Source organism: Anoplopoma fimbria, chromosome 4, assembly GCF_027596085.1.
Source record: "Anoplopoma fimbria isolate UVic2021 breed Golden Eagle Sablefish chromosome 4, Afim_UVic_2022, whole genome shotgun sequence".
Lineage (NCBI taxonomy): Eukaryota > Metazoa > Chordata > Actinopteri > Perciformes > Anoplopomatidae > Anoplopoma > Anoplopoma fimbria.
The window spans coordinates 4,525,263-4,544,675 of NC_072452.1; the positions used below are offsets into that span (position 1 = coordinate 4,525,263).

Genomic DNA, 19,413 nt, shown 5'->3' on the forward strand with positions numbered 1-19,413 from the left:
AGCAACTGCTTTGTAGGCCTATATTTAGTATAAAAGTGATGAAAGTGGTATTCCTCTCATCTACCTCTTATAATCTAACAAAAAAAAAACTTCCCAAAAAATCAATTGATTCTTTATAATATTTGGATACAGCGGTGGAGGTGTCTTTTTTGCATCTATACAAATTGCACTTTTTATTGTCTCTTCAGATGTCTGCTGGCAACTCACACAGAGGAATAAAGTCAGGGAAAAGTGCTGAAAATACATCTGTTGGCAAGAAGAATGAGCTGATTTCAAATATCTTTGATTTCCAAAGTCAACTGAAGTTGTTCTAGGAAGAAGCATAAAGGAGAGTTCCAACCTCAGATTCACTCTGTAAATACACTGGAACTGCTGTGACACATCTAGGAGATGTTTGGGATGCAATCTTAGTTATTGGTATACCCTCTGTCATTATTCCCAACCCATCTGCTTCTGCTTCACAAACAAATGCAACGAACATATTGTAATTAAGTGTTGGATGGATATACAGTATTAAGCTAAGGCTATATTGGATCTGTTGGATATTCATTTTTTAGTGGCTGTAGGTTCTTCTTTCTTCCAATAATCACAAATAAATTCACAGTTGGATTTTACTATATCTCAACTTCGAGATACCTTCATTATTTTAGATACAAAGACCTTTTTTCATTATGATAAAGCACAGAATCTAAATGTGCAGCTCTTAAATGAAACACTCTTGTGTCTTTTACCTAAGGGCCAATTTTAGTAACTGAAGCATTTAAACCTCTTCCACATATAAATACACACCCACACACAATTTGCATCCCTTAGAGGGGCCCCAGCATGCGCTAAATGCTTCTGACACAGCGTTTGCATTGCGGTCTAATCGAATCGTCATGTTTATATTGAGATATGCATAAAACATTTGTCTTGACGTAGTTGCTGTTTTGACCGTTTAGCATCAGGCCTCCGGATTCTGGGTTGGACAGGCAGAGGGGGAGGGACAGTGACAAAAGGCTGATACATCGGGGGGGAAGAGACGGGACGGAGCGGATAGGACAAACAAGAGGAAGCTTTTTCAGTTCATCTCGGTTCAATGTGTCGCGCTGGCATGAACGTATAGAGCAATATCATCAAAGCAACAAGATGAAAGAATGTTTTAACATAAAAATCCCTTTCAGCTCCCGGATTGCGTGAGAGTGTTTTGTGACCGTTCCTCATGCGAGGGCGACTCTGATTTTGCTTTGAATTAAGATATTTCATCACATTTCAATATTGATAGAGCATGTGTAGGTTTTACCGCGTGATTCATGATCTACATGAGTCATTCGTAATCATATTTCAAGCACACAGAATAAATGGTGTTAGTAGCATTCACTGTCTGGGTTTAGTTCAAACAGCCGTAACTTCAGATAACATTTAACCTCCGATAATGGATTCTTCAGTCCCTTGGGGCACCCCGTTAGCAAAGTCTTCTTCCCATTGAGAGCAACATTGACTCTGGCTAGTTTATAAGTGCTCCACCATGTTTACCAGCTGCTTGCAAACATTGCCTGTCTGCATTTCATTTCAGATATTTAGCAGAAATGAATACCGGGTTTCGGTAACCCTCCCGAAATAAAAACGACTTTACTTATTCATTACGTTTGTTGCGTTGTTCATATCGCAAAGGCGATGAAAATAGGATTCATCGCTCAGCACTAATGCTTGGAGACGTGGGCCTGAACCACAGGAGGGAAAACAAGATGCCGTAGGCTGGAGATGGATTGATGAGGAGGTGAGAAACTCAGAGATGGATGGGTGGATAAAAGGCTTTCCAGGCCTCTAGTTCAATGCTCTGTGGTCTTGGTTAGGTCAATGACAACAACAAAAAAATCCCTGTGTCCCCTGTATGACACACACTCACATAAACACCAACCACACTGACACACACACACACACACACACACACACACACACACACAGCACTGATGGGATAAGTGGTTTAGATCCACTTAGATGAGAGGTTATAGTTTGGGGGACAATGGATGAGTCCTCCCAGTGTGTGTGGGAGAGAGAGAGAGAGAGAGAGAGAGAAAGAGAGATCAATGTGTTCCTTTGTGTCTGGAGGTGAACTTGGGAGAACACCTACACACACACACACACACGCACACACACACACACACACACACACAAACACGCACTCAAACAATTACTATCACCTTGAGCAGTTTTTTAAAACTTTTAAATCCAAAATGACAAATTTTGCATCATACACATAGTAACAAACTTTCAAAGTTTTTTTCTTTTCATTTCATTAGATGATAAGGCTCAAGGCTCACACTGTCACATAGTAACGTCATAGCAGCAGGATGTAGTGAGTTATATATCTAACCCTCCAACATCAGGCAAAAATGACAACTCACATATTCTCAACACAGTCCAAAGAGTAGACCTGTCTTATAAGTAATTAGTTCAGCTCTGTTCCTGCACATCTTATACAATTATTGCTCTCCCTTAATTGTATAAGTTGTACAAACACAAGGCAGTTTAGGTCTGGCTTGAAAAACATCTATTCTGTATTATTTAGGTAGCTTTGAACTGTAAACAGAGCATCAACATATTAGCAAACTGTTGCTTACCAAAAATATTGAATCCAAAACTATACTTAGCTACCAGCTACTCTCTGTTATCTACCGAATTTCGCTAATAGCTACTCTACTGGCTACTGGCTTTGCTGTGGAGCTCTAATTTCAAGTTGGCCTGAGAGAGACTGATAAATCTTTGTCTCACACACATATGAATCCCACATTGAATTTTTTAACCATTTTGCCAACATTTATCTCAGCATTTGCTGAGAAAGTGTACAATTAGCACTAGCACATGTATATTATGGAATTGGGTCATCGTCAGGATGAGTAGCAAATAGTGGCGGCTGTGGCACATGAGGTAGAGCGCTTGTCCTGTAACCACAAGGTTGGTGGTTCAAACCCCTCTACCGGCAACATGCCGAGGTGTCCTTGAGCAAGACACCTAACCCCAAGTTGCTCCCCGGGCGCTTCATTGCAGCCCACTGCTCCTCCGGGATGGGTTAAATGCAGAGAAATAATTTCCCCATTGTGGGACTAATAAAGGCTTAATTATTATTATTAAATACCACCATGATGCATTACAGTAGCTCTGATAAAGAGCTCTATCAAATGCTTACCCGGTGTACCGGATGTATCAATTGAGAACTAACATTAGCCTAAAATTAAGAAAATAAGGGCTTGCGGCAGCTCAAAAGCTGGAACTTCCCACAGCTATTTTACTTTTATCACCCAAACATCTCTCTTGCCATGACAGTTGGGCAACATAGGCCTTTCTAAGCAAATAATGCAATTGATGATGTCTGTCATGGCTTGCTTGGACACTTCTATAGTCCTTTTCCTACCACTTACTTACTTGTAAGGACAGAGGATGTCGCATGTGCACAGATTGTAAAGCCCTCTGAGGCAAATTTGTAATTTGTGATTCTGGGCTATACAAAATAAACTGAATTGAATTGAATTGAATTGTACTTTTGATCGACATTGGGCTTTAGTTATTAGTTATTTAGTTATTTTAATGAAACCAAATACCAACAATTACACTGTGTCATGATGGACAAACCCTGATATTTTAAATCCCAACTGGGTGTTCAGCTTTTTTGTCCTTGTTTTTAGCTGTATTTCTATTTCGGTGAATGCACAATGAGAGCAACCATTATACAATACAATACAATACAATACAACTTTATTAATCCAGAAGGGCAATTTGATTCTGGGCATAAATAAAAACAGACAAAAAAGAAAAAAACAGACACTCACCAATTCTGATTTTGATGCAATACAATGAATACACCATTGCCTGAAGATGTGATGTGATGTTTTGTTTGTGTGTGTTAAAGGTTGTACAACCAGTCATTTCTTCTAGACGCCAATTCCCTCATTGATGTCAAGTAGGCACTGAGATGTCAGAGGGTCTATACTTTCACCAAAATACCCATGGCAGTGCCAGACGATCAACCCAATACTTTCATCGTGAAAAAAGCTCGTACACTGTTTACACCTAACCCTGAGTTTCAGTTTTGGACAAATGGAGGAATGGCTCATGTCACTGTTCTTTGATGAAAAAATACAAGTTTTAAATTCTGACATTTAAGTCAGTAGAACATGATAAAAAATTGTTGTCCAATGATGTGTCTGTTATCTTTAGGAACTCGACATACTGCATGAAGGTGTCCATGTCCATGATTGTGGAGGAGAGGGATGAGGGGAGATGCTTCAGCAGCAAAATCCGACATCTTGAGAAAGCTGAGATCACCCATAGCAAAATGATCACCTGTCCTGAGATAGAAGACTATTTGGCCCCCTACAAGCAACCCCAGATGACCTGGTATAAGGTACGACACACAAAAAAGATTAGAGTAACCATACCTAAGTCATCTGTAGAATCTTGTAACTTGATCAGTCCTTGTCTCTTGTCAGGAGTGTGAGCGGGTTGAATGGAGAAGCTCCATCACTGTTAACACTACGCACATCTGGATTCCTGAGGTGGAAGAGGGTGACGGGGGAAATTACACCTGTGAGTTGCAGTATGGATCCAGACTGGTGCGGCGGACAACACAACTCAAAGTTACAGGTAGGACATGATTCATGGATGGATGGATGGATGGATGGATGGATGGATGGATGGATGGATGGATGAATGGTTCGATGGATGGGTTTACCATGTGGATATTTAGAAAAATAGGATGGGATAGGGAATGATACGTTTCAATGGGATGAGTTGGACAGGACAGGATACTATACAATAGAGTTAAAAAGCGTTGAATGGGGAGGAACATGACATGGGAGGATAGGATTGGATAAAAAAGGGACTGATGATGGTTAAATCACGGCAAAGCCTCTAGTTACTAACCTGGACAGATAAACAACCAGAGGACTCTCACCAGAGGACCTCAGGCTGCTGTCCTGCTCATGACAGGTTTAGGAGTTCACAGATGTATTTTGGGGCTAGGCCTAATGTAGCCCCAAAGGTAATCATAACCATTTTGAAACCAATTCTGAAAGCTACTTAAGGGAGGCTTAGGGGGTGATGAGTTCATGCTTGCTTGAATTTGTTAAGATGCTTGCTGCTGTATATTTATAGTAACTGCAAACGAGAGAGAGAGAACTATGGGGTGGTTATGAATAAATGTCCAAACTGCATAAAATAAAAGCATGGATACATTTATCCAAGTTAGATGATAAAAGAGTTTATAACAATATCTCATTTTGGAGTGTTGTTTTGAGTTGAAAAAGCAGGACTGTACAACCTTGAGCATTAAAAGAGTTTGACTCCAAGGTAAAATGTATTGAAAACTGCTCAGGTGTTCAATGTTGCCATGAACAGAGTTGAGTGGACCAAATAATATGATCCCTGATCTATATAGTCCTCTCAATGCAGGAAATTGTTGAACATTGTTGAACAGACCAAACCATTCTGGGGACACCCAGTTCTATCAAAGAGTTCCCACCGGTCCGAAAATGCTAAGATGATGATTTTCCCCAAGTGATATTGGTACATACAGCCGGGTGTCTTCAGCATAAAAATGAAAAAAATTGCAAGCGATGTCCCCCACCACGTGAGATGGGTAGTAGAAGAAGTGGCATTACCAATGGTAATTAGGAATGTTCTATATGTTGTCCTTGGTTCTATGACAGGAGATGATGGGTTGAGATGGATTGCTACAGACAAACAGATAGGACGCGTTTGTCAACTGCTTTTGGACAGTACAAACATGTGAATTGTAAAGGTCCTGGGTGTTCATTAGGTCAGGCAGACTCAGACAGTGTACGCCAACGCTAGGCTACTTGGGTATCAATTCAATCTGTCTTATTTTACAGAATTGATAAATTATATGTGCGTTACACCACTCCACCCGAGTGGTTTTTGGGAAAATTGACGAATCAAAGAAAGAGAGTGGACTCAAACCATGACAGGAATATGTACTCTGGCGTCTTTTAATATACAATGGATCTCTCACTGACTCCAGAGCATCCATTATTTTTGACAGATGCCTAGACTCAGCAATACATCATTCATCATTCATCATTACTGCAGCACTTTTAAAGTTTCCTCTTTGCGCAATATAATTCTACCCTAAAAAGTGCATTCATGGCACCATGTTGTGTATTTGCGTTTGGTCTATTTGTTTTATTCCCAGATTAAACACATGTTGCTTCAAGCTTCTGTGGCTTTAGACTTAAATTTGACTCTGCAGTAACATGCTGTTAGGCGTTTAAGCTGACTTGCATCTGCACTTTTATACTGTGTGTGTGTGTGTGTGTGTGTGTGTGTGTGTGTGTGTGTGTGTGTGTGTGTGTGTGTGTGTGTGTGTGTGTGTGTGTGTGTGTGTGAGTGTGTGTGGGGGAGGGCTGCAGTCCCTTTGATTGTTTGCACATGCATGCTTGAGTTTTGACGTTGTGCCATGTGCATTATGCATGTTGGTGTCTGTGAGCAATGAGTGACAACATTGTGCGTTTATTTTCTATGACACACACAATATGCACTCTGCCTTTGCTAACACATTCAGTCACGTTCCCTCACACACACACTAAAACACACACACACACACACACACTAAAACACACAACACTGAGTGATCTTTTAGTCTGACATAGTGGATGTGCCATGACAAGCAGCACAGAGTAAAAGTGGATTATCCTTGAACAATGTCCTTTGAGTAGGCTGTCATGCATTTGATGCTCCATATCTCTTACATTTTGAATTTCAGGACCAAAGCTTGGGTCTTTTTCATCTTGCACTTTGTGATTTGGTTCAGATGTACGGCAACCTTTTGTTGAGTGGAGTCGATATGAAGGCATCGCTTCATTTGTCAAGGAATTATTCAGAGCCACTTTTCCTCACTTCCCTTCATCTTCTCTCCTCTGTGAAGGAAGATAACGTGGGAAAACACATTTTCTTCCCTGTTCGTTTATTGTGTAAAGAAACAGCTTCTGTTGGCTCCCGTGTTGGGTCGTCACGTTGTAACATCTCTTAGATTGTAGTTGCTGAACACTGTGATCAGATATGATTCCTGTTCTCCTGCATGCAGAGCTTTGCTGTGTTTTATTCAATGAAATCAGAAATAGTGCTACAGAAAGGTCTACAGAACTATAGTGCTGTGTTTTGTTAAATACAATGTTAATACAGTACTTTTCTGTTGCTTGTCCACATTGACAATTGCTAACACAATGCTGTTCATACACATGAACTATAATAACTGTACAAATGCAATTAGAACACAGCCAAAGGATCACATTCTGACGGTGTTGTGAACAAGACCACGAAACCGAGACCAAGTCACGACCAAGACCAGACCAGTTCCAGCCCCACACGCGCCTTACAGACTTGGCTAGTGGAACATGCAAACCAGAGGCACTCCTCAAATTGGTATGAAAGATCCACATACCCCATAAAGACACCCACAGAAGCTTCTATTCATTCACTTCTTTTATTACTATTCATAGCGTATGGGAACGTTCCTTACGACTAATGTGCCTGACGTTTAAACAAAAGTTTAAACTAAGACGAGTCGACCAGTCGAAAACAAACTGTCAAAATCCATCACAATTTAACATATAAAGGTAAAGGGGCAAGATCCGAGATTGGGATATTTAGATTGTCTCACAGCATGGCTGGCACCTCACAGCTAACAGCCACAGCCACTATATATTTTCTTTACATAGCAAACAGCTGTGGTTTACAAAAAAAGGGTTTATTCTCTAGCCTGTATCTGCATTAAGGGGGGGGGGGTTGAAGCACAACAGCACCACAGACAATCAAAACTTGTTTGAAAAACCTAAATCAAAGAGGAGGAAAGAAAAAGGAGGTTGTGGAAGGAAGGGGTCGGGAGAACGAGGCGGGGTGGAGGTGACTCAGGACGGGTTGATGAGTTCGGATAAGAGCAGAGAACCGCTGCTGCTGCAGGAAGAGCAGCAGCTCTCCACTGCATGTGTACATTAATAAAATATAAGTTCATCCGACGAGTATCTCTGGTTTATGACTAACGAGGGTAGCAACATCAAATCGACTAGTCAACTCTCAGGCATATAGAGTCTTACCTTGAGAAATTTCTTGATCAAATAATCAATAGATGAATTGTATTCAATTTCTTTGAGCGATCCCAGTAATGTCAATGACAATTGACAAACAAATCAACACACATGCAATGAAGCGATATCGATGCAGTTGTGGTCTCGACTGGACTAGAAATAAAACCCTGAGACCAGTCTGATACCGAGACAAGACCGAGTAAAAGTGCTGTTGATTGCGAGACAGATGTTCAAAGACCAGTGTTGAGTACTTCAACACTGCACTACACACAGGTAAATGAGACGCAAAGGGAAACTGTAGTTCTCAGAGAATCCACATTTTATCAGCAGAAATAGCTTAATGAATCTATGTATGTTAAACCCCATGAACACAATAAAATAAATCTTGTCTTCAACACAGAACAGTGTGTCAAGGAGACAAGAATCAACAAATTGCAGGTACCAGAAGTCAGGACGATTTGATTGGTCTTTTCATACACCAGTAAGTTTCATGTCCACCTCCCTTTATTTCCCTGTGTTGCTGTTTTTGGGGTCATTATCAGATAAGTTACAGAAATACAGAAGAACTCAGTGAAGCAATATAAGCATGAATGACCCAAGATGTTTGTGTTTGTGTGTGTCGGCCCGATGCTGAGCACGCTAACTGCTGGGAGGCTGATTTATCTCGGACTCTTATTGCTTTTCCATCTCCTCGCAGCCTCTCGCTCTCCACCCGCCTCCTTTCTCGCCGTGTCCACAAACACACAGCTCAGGGCCAATTCTCCGGCCACGTCAGGCCAGCGCTTCGTGACCCACAACAAAATTTGTGTGTGCGTGAATGTATAAATTGTGAGTGTATCTGTTGTGAATCTTTGTAGGAGATTTACTGTGTCATGGTACTTCAGCATCCCAGCTGCACTGAAGGTTTCATCCATCTCACAAGGTGGAAACGGGGATTTCTTCAACCTCAGCTCCGTATTATTTCTGTCAGCACGCTCGCACTGTGAACGATTTCCAGTGAAACCAGAACATCCGTCAGTGTGTGCCAGGCCCTTGGCTAAAACATCTCTGTCCTTCATCCTGTAGTTAGGTCTGTGTCACTTGGCAGCAGGTTTTAAACATTAAATGGAGATTAAAGTAAAGACACGGGCAGAGCCTGCAGATCAGCCGCTGGCTACGATGTTGATTCGAGCAAAAAAACACACTTAGCTGAAAAGAAGTGCTAGAAATAGAAAGTTGGCTGTGAGATGGAGGAAAAACCTGCAACGGGAGGATGTGTTCTAAATGTCAACCTCTGCTTCTTTCAAAGCTCCTCACTGTTAGTTTTTTAAACATTTGCAGCTTTTAATTAACCGCTGCACCGCTCGGGGAGTGTACGCTTTGTGATCGCTGGGGTAATCACTTGTGTTTACAATGCTGTTCATACTGTCAATTCTTAGCCCCGGGATGTGCTTGGGTCTAGACTTACTGTGAAACATCGAGGCTCGCCGCGCTACATCGCTTTTCAGGGACACTTTAATTCATTTGCCCAAAAAATTCAGTAGAATTAGAAATGTCAGTGAGGTACATTTCTTTTGCTAGAAATGCACACAGAAGAGTTGGGGGACTAATGACAGATGATAAGATAAGATAAGACAAGATAATCCTTTATTAGTCCCGCAGCGGGGAAATTTGCAGACTTACAACAGCGTAGAGTAAAGTGCACACAAGAGACATAGTAGAAGAAGACAAGATAAAAATAAAAAATAAAAATAAAAAATAAAAAATAAAAATAAAATAAAACAAGTATTATAAATAAGCAATAAAAAAAAAACAGTAGAAAAAACAACAATAACTGAAATATTATATTTACAGACAGAGAAAAAAACAACAACTATTTTAACTATTTTTATTTTAACTATTATTGCACAGTGTAATGTGTAATGTATTGCACAGGTTTTTATTGTCATGTTATTATTGTCATGTGGTCATGTGGTCTGCTGGGAGCCCCAGTAACACCACTAAAGGACAAAGAAGTACGTCTACGAGCATGAGGGTGTTTGGAGAACGTGTTGCAGCTCTTATTTACAGTATGTAGCTCCAGTGGTTTTGTGTCAACAAAAAAGACCAATATTTATACTTTTTCATATATATTCATTAGTGCTGGGCAACGGTAAAAAAAAAATGTAATCGCGATTAATCGCATGATTTTCTGCGATTAATCGCGTTGTTATGCGCAAAATTCAATAATGAATTCAAAAGTAGTGTATTGCGCACTTTTATTTTAAAAGTACTGCTATATGAACAAAAGTGCAATAACATTTGGTTTGCAAACAATGCTTTTTAACAGCAGTATTCCCTTTGCACAGTAGGAGTTAAAATATTTCTTGTAAATCTCAACTTAAACATTAATGTAATCAAATCAAATATAAAACCAAAGCTATTTGCCACTGCCAGGGCATTAACGTTTTATCCAGTTTGTTATAGAAAAACAAGTTACCCTCAGAGTCCAGAGCCACGATCATAACATTATAACAGGCACCTTCCGAGCAACAGCAAGTTAACATTTATAAATCTGTTTTCTTTTTTACCAGCAGAAACATTTTTCTTCTATCAGGGAGCAGCATAAACAGTCTCTGTCCAGTAGTCTCCAGTGAGAGCAACACTTGGTGCACGTTGTAACGCCGTCGCTTTTGTAGTCCTCTCCTTTTCATACAACTCGTGTATTGTTCTGGTGATGGTGCGTCTTGAGGGAGGCTCATACGTGCCGTCATTCATCAGGCCGACATCTTCCACAATACTAATCGGCCCGGCAGTTTGTAGCTGTCCACTTCGTTATGGCATTTGTTAGCTTGTCTTGCTTTTGCTTATCTATACTTCTCCCACACGCTGATAATAACGCGTTAACTTGCCCAGCTCTATTATTCATACATAAAAGTGTGCGTTTATTCTGAGGAACCACTTTTTTAAAAATAACAAACCGTCATAAGATAAGATAAGATAAGATAAGATAATCCTTTATTAGTCCCGCAGCGGGGAAATTTGCAATCCATGATCCAATAAACAATAGGTTTTAACTATAAATGGTGAGAAGAGCAAATTTGTGCTTAAATTAAGGTTCCTAACCATTTTTACTGCTATTTCCACACCACCTTATATTATATAAATTGTTCAAAGCCATTTCAAAGAGATACGTTACGTTGTTGACTACTAGCAGTAGTCATAGTCAGAAAAGTTATCCTCTGCATAAGGGCTTTAAGAGATAAAGATGTGTCTCACGAGTGGACAGAAAGCTTAATGAGGACACATACAGTCCGGGACCACCTTAAAAACAATTCAAGTGTAATGAAATGGTTATTAAAGTTTTTTATCAAGCTACAGGGTGTCCCATAGATCACTGCTAGCTCTACTACTTCTTACTGCTGCTACAGATGTAACCACCACAGCAGTTATTCTTTAGAATAATCCTTTGCAAAGTGAAAAACACACCACTGACAACAACATCTGCCACAAATAAATGAAGAGGAAAATCACATGCATTACCTGCTTTAAGAAACATGACCACGAGTCCCAAACACACTTTTTATGATTATTATCATAATGAATTGTTCTACGACACTGTGTTTCTCTCTGCTACAGAGAATGTGTGTGTGCATTAACAGCAAGTAGTTGTTATAACGGCCTGTGATCTCTATGTGATCACAGAGTCATATGGTATCACTGCTGTGTATATAGTATCTATTCTGGGAATAGCCCCAGAATAGATACCACACAAACAGGCACAGATACCAAAGCAAAGACGCACACACACACACACACACACACACACACACACACACACACACACACACACACACACACACACACACACACACACACACACACACGCAAACAGACGAAGCACATGCATGGTCCGCTGGGTAGAGCGGATCTGATCAGGTCAGAGCAGGGAGAACTCTGGGTCAGTGGAGGAGAGAGAGATGTGGGGAGGAACAGAGAGAACAATAAAGAAACACACAAGGAGAGAGTAAGGATTCAGGAAAAACTGAATAATGACAAAGAACAACAGAGGAAGGTAAATACAGTACATGCACATCGAGGGTATTAATGAAGAATCTGCATGTTTGCATTCTGATGTTGGCGTTAAGCTCTAAGCAGGGCTTAAGAGCCGCCGGCATGGCTGTAGGCCCGACTAAAAGCCACTCTGTAAAATGTATTATATATTTGTGGTTTTCACAGTAATATAAATGTATTCAACAGATTCTTACTGTATTCAATTCAATTCAATTCAGTTTATTTTGTATAGCCCAGAATCACAAATTACAAATTTGAACTATGAACTATGTACAGTATGTTACTGTAGTATGTTACTGTGTTTTCAATGCATTCAAATTGAATGCATTGAAAACACAAAAATCGAACTATTGCTCATCTTCAAATGAAAAGCTGTCCTTGATTTGATTGCACTATTTTCTAAGCTTTAACATCAGAGCTGAAGCAACGTTAACTTCAGCCTCAAGGTGTTTTATTACGTCTTTATTCTAAGATGATATTTATTTAGAATAGATCTGTTTGTATTGGTGTGTTTGTATTGTTGTTCTGTATTATTATTGTCGCGTTGTTCAAAATGCACTGTACATTTTCTTCTATTTGTGCAGTTGTCTTAAATTGTCCTTTTCTTATTTTAAATCAAAATCTAAATAACAGTATTTGATTATAATAAATACAGAGGTTAATACTGTAGGTTATACAGTAGCACTGTAAAAATAAATGACAGCAATATTTTCCTATAAAGTATGCCCAAATAGAATAGAATAATACCATACTTTGACATGGAAGAAAAATAACTGTGTACTGCTGTACTTCATTAGTTATACAGTAAGTTTACTGGGACATGAAATACAGCTTCTACAACTACTATGGTAATTGTTGACAGTAAGTTATGTTTATTTGACAATAAACATCTTACAGTGTAACAGATGAATAGACTGATGGAGCAAAGGGACAGAGAGATGTTATCACTCTATCACTTTGTTACTGGATTCAAGCCAAAAAAGCAGTTAATGTTGACACCAGAGAAACACGTAGAACACTGCTGATATGTAACCGGGGTCAACCTCTGGTCCTAAAGAGGGAAGCCGATACGGAAGTGTCTTAACACTTTCATTACCTCTACTGACCAGCAGGGGGCGACTCCCTCGGTTGCACAGAGGAGTCTGGTTGTATAGAAGTCTATGAGAAAATGACTCTACTTCTCTCTTGATTTATTCCCTCAGTAAACATTGTAAACATGAGTTTATGGTCTCAATCTCTAGTTTCAAGTCTTCTTCAATACAGCATGATGTTCATTTAGTAAATGATGCTCCATTTAGAGTCAAACAGACCATAAAGCAGGGTATGCTTTAGGACAGGCTTACTGTGATTGACAGGTCCCTATCGCTAACAGACCTGTACACAGCGTCTTTATGCTACTCCCCCGCATTCAAAATATGGTAACTTCCGTTTATGGGTTGCAAAAATAACATAATGACGGCCTAGTACAAGATGATGGCGGCGAAATCGACAACTTCAAGGCTTCCTAACGGGCTTACTGTGATTGACAGGTCTCTGCCGCTACCAGAGACATCGGCGTCTTTACGTCACTTATCTGGTTTCCATATATGGTAACTTCCGTTCATCGTTACAAAAAAGCCCAGATGGCGAAGGACACAAATGGCGACAGGTAAATTGCCGAACTCAAGGCTTAAAAAAAACGGCAGTCCGCAAACCAATGGGTGACGTAACAATTACTACGTTCCACTTCTTATATACAGTCTATGTATGTAAGACAAAGTTAATCCAAATTTACGGATACATGTTATACAGCAATGTCAGTGAAAACATTGATTTATTTTACATTCTTGAAAAAAAAGAGAGCTGGAAAGATGAGGTTCAAGATTAGGTTAGGACATTTGAAAATAACTGAAAACTTTGTTAATTCAAACTGGGGAAAATGGAAATATATATTAAAACAATAGAAAATAGAGGTTTCTTAAGACTTAATAAAAAAAATGTAAATCTTCCGTAAAGCCAGGCCTGATCTCTGCACTTAAACCCTGATTCACATCATTATCCTAGGAAATTAATTCTGCTCTCTGAAATGATCAAACATAGAAAAATAGATTCTTGGAGAAAGCTGAAGACCTTTTATATTAAAGGAAGTTCAGTCAGACAGACAGAGGGAGAGAGACAAACAGACAGTCTTAACTCTATAATCTGGTTTTTATATCTGTCATGTCCCAGAGTGAAGAGCTCAGTCCTGAACCGCCTTCAGCAGCAATCTGCTACCTACCGCACCACGGCTGTGTGTGTGTGTGTGTGTGTGTGTGTGTGTGTGTGTGTGTGTGTGTGTGTGTGTGTGTGTGTGTGTGTGTGTGTGTGTGTGTGTGTGTGTGTGTGTGTGCGCGCGTGTCTGTTGTGTGTAAAACAGGAAGGAAATCATAATATGTGGACAGATGGTTGTACACGTTCGGGAAAAAGGATAATAAAAGCAAACCAAGGATAACAGTAAAGGGATATCATACGTTTTGATTCGAACAATCTGTCCCCAACATGTCTTCTCGATAAGACTGATGTAATCTACTGGCAGACATCTGAATGTAAAAACAAATGTCACTCTAAAACTGCAGTGTAAGTGGGATCTTCATGGTTCTAATCACAAGATGATGAAAATTGCCCCTGGTTTTCCTGCAATTGCATTCAAACTGAGCTATGCTTAAATGTTGGTTCCTACAGCTACATTGAGGCCTTGCTAACACAGGAGTTACGTAGGTGTATTCAGATTGGTTGCCTAAAATGACAATAGCCAACTTTTCACCCCCATGGTGAATCCCAGTGGTATTAGCGATGGCGCCGCCGTCGCAAAGACAACTGGATCGCTTTACAGCTTTTGGAGCTAGTGCCAATAACATTTGTCATTTATTGGAAGGCAGAGTTGCATAGTGAAAGCCAGACTCATAGGTATGGACTTCTGTCTCTGTGACAAAATAACAGCAGGTTCGTCCCCAATAGTTACAGGAATTATATTGAAATGTACTGTAAAATGAACCTTCTCTTCTTGTCCCAGGCTCTGTCTTTGTGTCTCCTGAATTTCTCTCCTCCTGTGTCCCTCATTTCTCTGCCTCTTCTTCCCATGGTTATGTAAATTCAAACGCGGATTGGTTTTGTTATTTTATAGCCATTACAACATCATAATGATAAGTTAAAGCAAAAAGAAAAATGGTGTCTATCGCCATAAAAATTCGGTCAAATTTGAACATGGAACTAACCCTAACCTCAACCCAGCTCTCTGCTACAGACTACATGCGCTAACCGTGTCCACTAACAATTTGAAACACATTTGTCATTTTTGGAAGGCAGAGTTTTTTGTCTCAGTTTATGCCATCTACAAATAATTATCACGTGTTCGACCCCTCCTTCTTCTGTTCATTTACTCGTTTGCCATTGTGCGGGCTCTAAAAGACATCCTTTTGCTCTGTAAAGTCACCTGACGGTCCTTTCTGCTCCGCTAATCTCTGAGCTAATCCAGTTAGGAGCTACTTTCCTGATCTCCTGCGGCGTGACATCATCCTCTGCTCTTGTTCTTCTGCATACTTTGTCTCAAGCAATTCTTCCCCTCTCTCTCTCTCTCTCTCTGTTTCTGTTATCCTGCTCTTTCTCTGAGTCTTTTTTCCACCCAGAGCCATTTATCAAAAAAGTCTCATCCATATTTCAGAGGCATTTCAAAGTAAAATGTGTGTTAAGCAAAGTACACAGCATTCAGGCTAAATTTAACACTGCTGAGAATGTCTGTGTTAGGACGTGTATTTGTGTGTGTGTGTGTGTGTGTGTGTGAGAGAGAAAGACAGGACGTTGGCGGGGAGAGAGAGAGAGAGAGAGAGAGAGAGACAAAGAAATAGAGGGGATTTGCCGTGGTGCTAAATATTTGTAACCTCATTGGAATAATGCTAAGCCTAATGCAACATTACTTCCCCTGCATGACAGTTTTACACGCTCACACACCCGCTCTCCAGGACGCAGGACGCATTAAAAGATTCTCCGTCTTTCTCTTCCAACCCCATGCCCGTCTCTCCACCCTCCTCCCTCCTCCCTCCCACCCTCCTCTCTTTCTTCCTCTCCGTCTGCCTCCCGCTCTTGCTCTTGTTTTCTCTCCCTCCCTTTCTTTTCTTTTGGTGTTGTTCTTCCCTTCATCTCTCTTATACTTTCGCCCTCTCTTCCTCCTGTTCCATCCATCTCCTGCTTTTTTTCAATTCAACACACCGTGTACTGTGTGTACTCTGTGTGTGTGTGTGTGTGTGTGTGTGTGTGTGTGTGTGTGTGTGTGTGTGTGTGTGTGTGTGTGTGTTTTTGTGCATGCGTTAAAGGCCCATGACCTAGTTAGAGTCTCACCTCCTAATTCATTGTGAAATTGGCTCTGTTCTCCAAAGACAGATGGGCTTGATGAGGTTACACACACACACACACACACACACACACACACACACACACACACACACACACACACACATATATATATAGACACTACCTATTAACATGACGATGCAACTTAAATAGAAAGCGAGACAGAGAGACGGCAGGAGACAGGGAGGGAAAAACAACACTAAGAACAGAATATATCCAAAATATCCAGGTGTTGTTTTCGGGTGTTTGTGAGGCAGAATTCATTTATTTAAAGGTAAAAGCTCAGGGCATCATTCACTGTTACATTTAAAATATGGGGCCATTATCGAGCAGAACAATTTGCAAGTGTGTGGAACTATATTGTATTCAGTGTATCCATAATCGGATTTGTAAATGTGTAAATGTATCGCTAAATGAATTTGCTGCCCGCTATTCACACGGTGAATAAGTCTCCTAGCGGTGGAGGTGAGGTGATTTGGAGTTTCTTTTACTTATTAACAAGTCTGATTACACACATATTCTGAATACACATATCTCAGTATGCACTTATAGATCCCTTTGCACATTGACAAATCTGATTATGTCAACCACTGATACAGTTACATAATTCTCCACACATTTGTAAATAGTGCTGCTACAATAAAGGCCCCATTTTAAGAAACGCATGATAACAGTTCTTATTACACATCGCCTGGGTTTGCATCCGCCAACTCATTCATGGTACTTGGGATGAGGCCACAGTGTTTCTAAAAAGTCATGTATGGGACTGCCGTGAGCTTTCCCTCGTCAGTTAGTGATGACTGAATGTTGGGGCTGAATATGTTCTCTCACCTTCATCATCTTATTTAATCCAAAACTCAATCTTAAACGGCTTTCTTACTGAAAATGAAGTTTCTTAAATCAATCTCAAAGGTCTGACAGGCCTTGGGGAGGTCCCATAGTCATTCAGAGATAAACCTGGAAACCTTGAAGATTAAAGGAGGTTTCCTTTGCTTCCTTTCATAATAAATAATTCTCAAACTAGAATTATACTCGTATGAGGAAGTTTAAAGAGACAGAAAAATACAGTAATCACATGTTGAGATGGCGTAAAACTGTATCGAAATGTCAGAGAGGGAACGGAGAGGGTTTTGTGAAAATTCACACCTTAGGTGTGAAGATGGTTTCGGTTCAGATTTCGAGAGAAAAATGGTTTTCTCAAAAGCACTCTGATGAAGTTTGACAGCATGCAGGTATAGCAGTGAAACCAGACTGGTAAATGATGATGGAAATAAATGAAATGATTCATGTCAGCCATCACACTTGCCATATTTAGGATCCTGTTCTTTAGATTGCAGTGTATCTACTTTATACACTGCCATTTGAACAGAGCCTTTGACTTTGACAGAATAGACTTCTTAGCAGACCGTCTGCACCTCTGCTAACCCTAACACTCAATGTTGGTTTCTTAATGACCACAGCCTTAACCACCTACATGATTTTGTATTAGCTGCTCTGAAAAACACTAAAACGATGTCATCCTGTCAACAGGGGTTAGGTTAGAAAACACTCCTGTGGGTCAATGAGGAAGGAGATGACAAACAGCACATTATGTTGTTCAGTGATGAAGACTTGTGGTTGTGGTATTGCTGGTGTATCACTGGTTATACACAGAGGTCTGCTCTGTATGTTTGTTCATGTAACGTGGGCTCTATTTGACTCCACACGTGTTGAGACAGTAAAACATACAGGAGGGTAATTGTACCCCCAAGATATCATATCAAAATTCAAATTAAACAGCAGAATAGTTTATAATTTGTCATAGGCTCCCAAGGCACAAAAGAAACTTGGTAAGGAAAATATCATGGCTTGGGGTTAAACAAATGTGTATTTGATGTATTGTTTACTAGAGCATTGTATGAAAATACTTTGTACTTAACAAGTAAACAATAAATATGAAACAAAGTATTGGCAGCAAAATACACCAAAGGTACCAAAAGTAAAAGTATATTCACAAAACACATACATACAGAGCAGCTGTGCTGTTTTGACGCTGGCTGTATAATATGGATTTTTTTTTTTGCACTTTAAAATAATTATTATACCTGAAAAAATCATTGTGGGGAAAGTATTAACACACTGTCACACTCTTGTGATGATTTATGGGAATGTGTTTTTGACAATTGTCCTGGAAATAACCTCTGTCATACATCCATAATGATGCAAATGTATGCCACCAACAGCAAAATCACTGTGTTTTTTGGTTTTTATAAAGACAGTTTGCTGGCAAAATTGTAAACATCATTCAAACAAGCTGCAACAAAGCAATTGTCAGCATTGTCTTCTTTTTTTATTGGATAATACAGAGGAAAAAGACAGACAATAGAATATTAAGAAGAAAGATAACAGACAACACTGTTAGTGAGTCCTTAAACTGAAAAATCCCGCAAAGAAATTTGGGTTGTTCTATATACTCGCTTACCAAACATAAGTTTTATTTTTTAATTAATTCACTCAGTCTACAAAGAGGTGCAGTAAGACAAAACGGTTTAAGAGGTTGATAATAACACAAAGGCTACAAAGGCAAGACTTGAGCCTGGGACGTTGCGATTCTTTAGCAGCAGCATTCTGCACTGTAACCACTCAGCTACCAATTTTATTTATTCAGTCCGCTGGGTTGAAGTTACCCTTCAAATACTGTATTACACAATAAACGCATTCTTTTCTTTTTGTCCTCTGTATAACAAGGAAATATGCTTCTGTGGAGAATCATTCATTCAGATTAGCCATTTTCTATAGCAGTTCACTAATCACTCTGGCAAGCAAATTCTCAAAATAAACAATAATAAGAGTCTCCAGCCAAGCCAGCAGCTCTGTGATGCTGTAGTGTAGCATACCACATAGGCTCCTATTCTCTATCACTAACACAGGAGTGCTAGCTTCCAGTGAATAACAA

General features: G+C 39.9%; 1 protein-coding gene across 1 annotated transcript in view; it reads left to right on the forward strand.

The window, feature by feature from the left end:
- The window catches only part of il1rapl2 (interleukin 1 receptor accessory protein-like 2), a 327,856-nt gene that overhangs the window by 197,239 nt on the left and 111,204 nt on the right, over positions 1-19,413 (forward strand). Inside the window, exons 4-5 of the mRNA XM_054597719.1 lie at positions 4,198-4,384; positions 4,470-4,623. Coding sequence (XP_054453694.1) covers positions 4,198-4,384; positions 4,470-4,623 — 341 coding nt within the window. The remainder of the gene's footprint in view (positions 1-4,197; positions 4,385-4,469; positions 4,624-19,413) is intronic.